The 4609-nt window shown below is 47.5% G+C and overlaps 1 protein-coding gene across 2 annotated transcripts in view; it reads right to left on the bottom strand.

The window, feature by feature from the left end:
* The window catches only part of HBEGF (heparin binding EGF like growth factor), a 25810-nt gene that overhangs the window by 15989 nt on the left and 5212 nt on the right, over window positions 1–4609 (bottom strand). Inside the window, exon 2 of one of the 2 annotated variants that reach the window (XM_019506594.1) lies at window positions 4057–4242. In XM_019506594.1, coding sequence (XP_019362139.1) covers window positions 4057–4242 — 186 coding nt within the window. The remainder of the gene's footprint in view (window positions 1–4056; window positions 4243–4609) is intronic. The other variant, XM_019506595.1, reaches the window with a different exon arrangement.

Here is a 4609-nt window from a genome sequence, read left to right as displayed (position 1 = left end):
CAACCAAAATATTATGTACAAGAATTCCCTGTTTCCAGTTAGGGGTCCCTTTGGTTTATCTCTCTGCTGCAGGCATTGTGACTAGCAGTACAGGGCAGTGCTCACAGGAACATGCTATCACAGGGACCAGGAAAAGACATGCAGAACCACACTGCTTACTCCTCCAAACTGGCCCCCCAGCTGCCACCCACTCCTAGATCTTTGTGCTTGTGTCCCTCTGTCATGAAATCAGAGGAACAAAGGTAACATCACTGGTTGTCATTTGGGAGAAGCTATCTGATAAGACCACTACTGCATTCAGGCCAGCAGGCATCAGCAATGGGCTGACAGGTATAGCACGTGGGAGGGGTATGGATGAGCAGGGGCATAAGAAGTGAGGGCAGAGAGTGTGTTCCTGACTTCAGTTCCTTGGAATAGCTCAGACACACTTCCCCTCCACTGGCAAGATTGAAACAGCAGCTAGAGGCTCCAGACCTGACAGGGACTGGAAGGAGAAATGTGGCACCCCTAAAGAGCACAAAGCAGAAGGGGTTCCCAACCCAGAGAAAAGCATTATTTATCATCCATTTCATAGTAGAAAGCTCTCACTCTAAGGGCAAAGTTGGCACGGCCCCTTACATTTACCACGCAAGTTAGAGTGAAGCATTTCAATAATAACAATAACTCCATCCCATCTGTGTGCATTTTGAGGCTGACAGAGGGTACTAAGCCATGGACAGGAGAGTGGGCAAGAACTAGAGAAGCCAGATTTCCTTTGCTTCATATTATAATAAAATTTAACCCCTTGGAACTACCCATGATTGCCCCGGGCACTATAAGCTTTCACTTGTATAAACACTGCCCTAGACAGTGCAGCGGCAGCAAGAATTGGTGACTCTAGCCCCCAACAAATATTCACTTAGATACACCACTAGATGTAATCTCCAGTCCCAACTGCATTTCCTGCCATGCCACATGTGTGTAGCAGGAGGCATGATTTTGGGATTGAGGATCAGATCCCTATCATATCCTACTCATCAGTGCAGGGGAAGCCCGAGATTATGATTCCAGGCTCCCCCTGCACTGGCAAGTTGAAAACTGGGTGCCCACAGGTCTGCAGACAGGGATGACAATCAGCTGATTGTCAGTGTAGGCTTGGGACCGCACTGGGGCTCATTCTAGATCCTAGTGCAGTCCCCAGCCCAGGCAAGAATCACCGATTGTTGGCACAGCTATATTTTCAGTGTAAAGCGTCATACAAAGCAGCCATAAAATTGTCTACATTATACATGGAACAATTTTCTGGCAGATCTGCCATTTCATGGTGCCTCAGACTGTGTGCACGTATAGCACCCTTGTCAATTATGCTGCAATTAATACATTAAATCACAGCATAAGTGTAATGTGTCATGGGGACCTTTGACTCCCCAGAGCTACTTCTTGTTCTTTCTATTCAACCCAGAAAGGTTCTGGGCCCATCAACTCATGCACCTGGGTGGATGCTTCTCACCCTTCCAAAAGCTCGCTGATTCCTATTGGAAGGGAAGAATTATCTGCCCTATCTGAAGAGGGCAGAAATATCTGTGGAGAAATGGAAGGGATATGGGATCAAAGCGAGGTGAAGAGAACTGGGAGGAGCAGTGATGAGGAGAGATTCTGATGGGGACAAGAAAGGAAGAGAAAGATTAATGGAAAGCACAGAAAGAGATGGAGGCAAATTTCCCCAGAACTGACTCCCTTTGGATGCAATAGCTCATCCTGGTGCTGTAAAGCTAGACAGTGTGCGTCAGAAAACGACAGGAACAGAGACATGACAGGAAGGGGAACAAAAAATGAGGAAAGACCAGAGTATGAAACGCTGGTCTCTGGTCCAGTCAGCATTGACGTATACTGGCGTAAGCCTGGTGACCTCAGTGGAGTTATGCTGTTAACACCAGGTCTGAATTTGCCTGCGTGTCAAATCCTGGTCACAATCAAGCTGAAGCCTAGCCTCCTGCACTATTCAATGGGACATTTTTTGGCTCCAACCCTGGTAAGAGAAACCAGACAAATGGACAGAGAGCACAAGAGAGCAAATCCTGAACCAAGCACCTCTGCAGAAGGGACAGTGTAGTGGCATTTCCCAGCTAGGTATGAAGGGTAGCAATGTGCGGGTGGTGAGCAGGGAGCTACAGGCAATTTTCCTCCTTGACAAAGCACTGACTATTACTGATAGGGCTGGGAAACAAACCATCCCACTGGATTAACCCACAAGACAGAGCCCTGCAGGATATAAAGGAGTATGATAGAATTTCATATACAGGTTTCCCTCACTTTATGCTGTACATGCATTCCTGGAAAACAGCACACAACTCATATTTGCATAAAGGGAACCAACTTTACAACGTAAGGAATAGGGATACTTTCCAAGACCTCAACTGTACTGGTCCCTAGACCCATTTCTACCACTTTTACAAGGCAATTTTAGTACTCACCAATGGCACACAAGCACAGGGCACTATCATAATGGGGATGGCAACTACAGAAATACGTATCAGAGACAACAAACGAGGAGCACAGATCCACACAGGAAACTATATTTTGGTGTGCATCACTCCCACAATGCACTGCACAAAGCAGCTGATTGTGGGCTTCCACCACACCAATCACGTAAGAGTGAATTTACCTCACATAATGAATTTTTGGTATAAAGAGGGTCACTGCGCGAGTGAATTCACAGATACAGAACCTGCATAAAGTGAGGGAAACCTGTACATTTTCTGGGACCATCCTACAGAACTGAATAAGAAAACCTAGGCCCAAAAAAAATTGCTGTGGGGTGATGGAAAAAATCTCCGATATTAAATTCTATAGGTTTATAGAGCTATTTCCATCTCTTGATGTCATTAAATATTACAGGATTTTCCCGGAGAGAGAGAGTATGTTACTACAATAACTGTGCTATACAAACCCTTTAATTGCAGTCTCCCCTTCTCCACTGTCAAGATAGCACTGCATTAAGCATTACAAAAATGAATGTCCAGAGTAGAAAACAGAGTGCTAGATATAGGAAGTGTTGCCAGGGACTTGGGGGAACAGGAAGCATGTCTGTCGGGATTTGGGGGTCATAGGAATGCAGCCCTGGGTTTGAGCACAGGGGACTTCATGGTAACAGAAGGCAAAAAAGCACAAACATAGAACTACTAAAAAAAACCTGAACTGTGACACAAAGCACATGAGCCAGGAATTTCTGTGGGAACACTCTGGCCTGGCCTGGCTCTCTGCCCACATCTCTTCTTCCCCCACCCCAGTATTCCTTCTCTCATGGCTCAGGCTTAGCATATGTAAGTCAAAGACAGAAAAGCACCTTTGGCTCTCACTATCCGTCCTGTTCTCTTGCAATGTTTTTTCTGCCTTTAGCTGTCCTCTACTTCCAGACAAAGGCTGAGAGTTCACTCTGATTACAGAAACTTTTTCCTCATCCATCCATCTGCTAGTCATACCCTGCTCAGCACCCCACAAGTAGCCCCAGGTACGAAGTCCCAAATCAAGAAAGTATTTAAGCACATACTTAAATCAATGCCTATTGAATAAAGTACCCAGTTTAATTTTAAAAGCATGCTTTGAAGTCAATGGAACTTCAGCATTTGCTCAAGTACTTTGCTGAATCAGAGCAATTGTTGAATCATGGCTAATGCCACAGAGTTAATTGAGAGCATAATTTAGCTCACTAGTTATGGGAGCATGCCACACTGCTCTGGGACGCTTACTCCAGTAGACTGATAGTAAAGAAACCCCTGGGTAAGTCCTTCATTTCCAGGTGACTCCAGTACCAAACAGTGAAAACTCCTTCCTTTTAACAACCTGCTCTGTTCACTTCCCTGCAGAGTCTGCACCTCCAGCCTGGGGCCTGTGTCTGTTGTCCTTTGGGGAAAATCTGATCCCACTCAGCCCCTCTGCAGCTAGCACTGCTCATCCCTCCCTCTCTTTCCCTCCAGCACGAACCAAATGTCACAGCCCTTTCCCCTTCCCACAGGCAAAGTTAATGCAGCACAGCACATCCCGAAATGTGTTGGGGGTGGCGGGGATGACACATACCTCTTGGGAGCTCAATAAAATAATCCCCAGAGGAAGTAACCCCTCTGTCCTTCTCTTCTTCATACTCGGAGCCCGCCCTGGTCTGGAAGAGCTGGACAGTCCCCGAATGCCCGCTGTTTCCTTCATGGTAAACGTCATTCTCAGTCTTGTCGGTCCCTTCTCCATTCACAAATCCTGAGCAGGCTGCTGGGACAGACAGGCACACCAGTCAAGCTGCGATGCCACAGTGAAAGCCACAGCAAAGCTGGCACTTGGGAGGTGGGGGGCACTCTCTCAAATGCTTGTCAGTACTGGAACAGGCCACCCAGCAAGGTTGTAGGTTTAAGACCCAGCTAGACAAAGCCTTGGCTGGCACGCTTTAGTTGGGGCTGGTCCTGCTTTGAGCAGGGGGTCAGACGACATGACCTCCTGGGGTTCCTTCCAACCCCCAGTGTCTACGATTCTGCTGGGGGACAGGCGCCCAGCAGGGATGGAGGGCCAGCTGTTTATAGCCACGGCGACCCCTGCAAGCAGGGGCGAGCTGACAGCGTGCAGGAGCTGCACACCCGGCAGC

Source organism: Gavialis gangeticus, unplaced genomic scaffold (genome assembly GCF_001723915.1).
Source record: "Gavialis gangeticus isolate Ggan-Ray unplaced genomic scaffold, GavGan_comp1, whole genome shotgun sequence".
Lineage (NCBI taxonomy): Eukaryota > Metazoa > Chordata > Crocodylia > Gavialidae > Gavialis > Gavialis gangeticus.
This window is presented reverse-complemented; position numbering and strand designations above follow the sequence as displayed.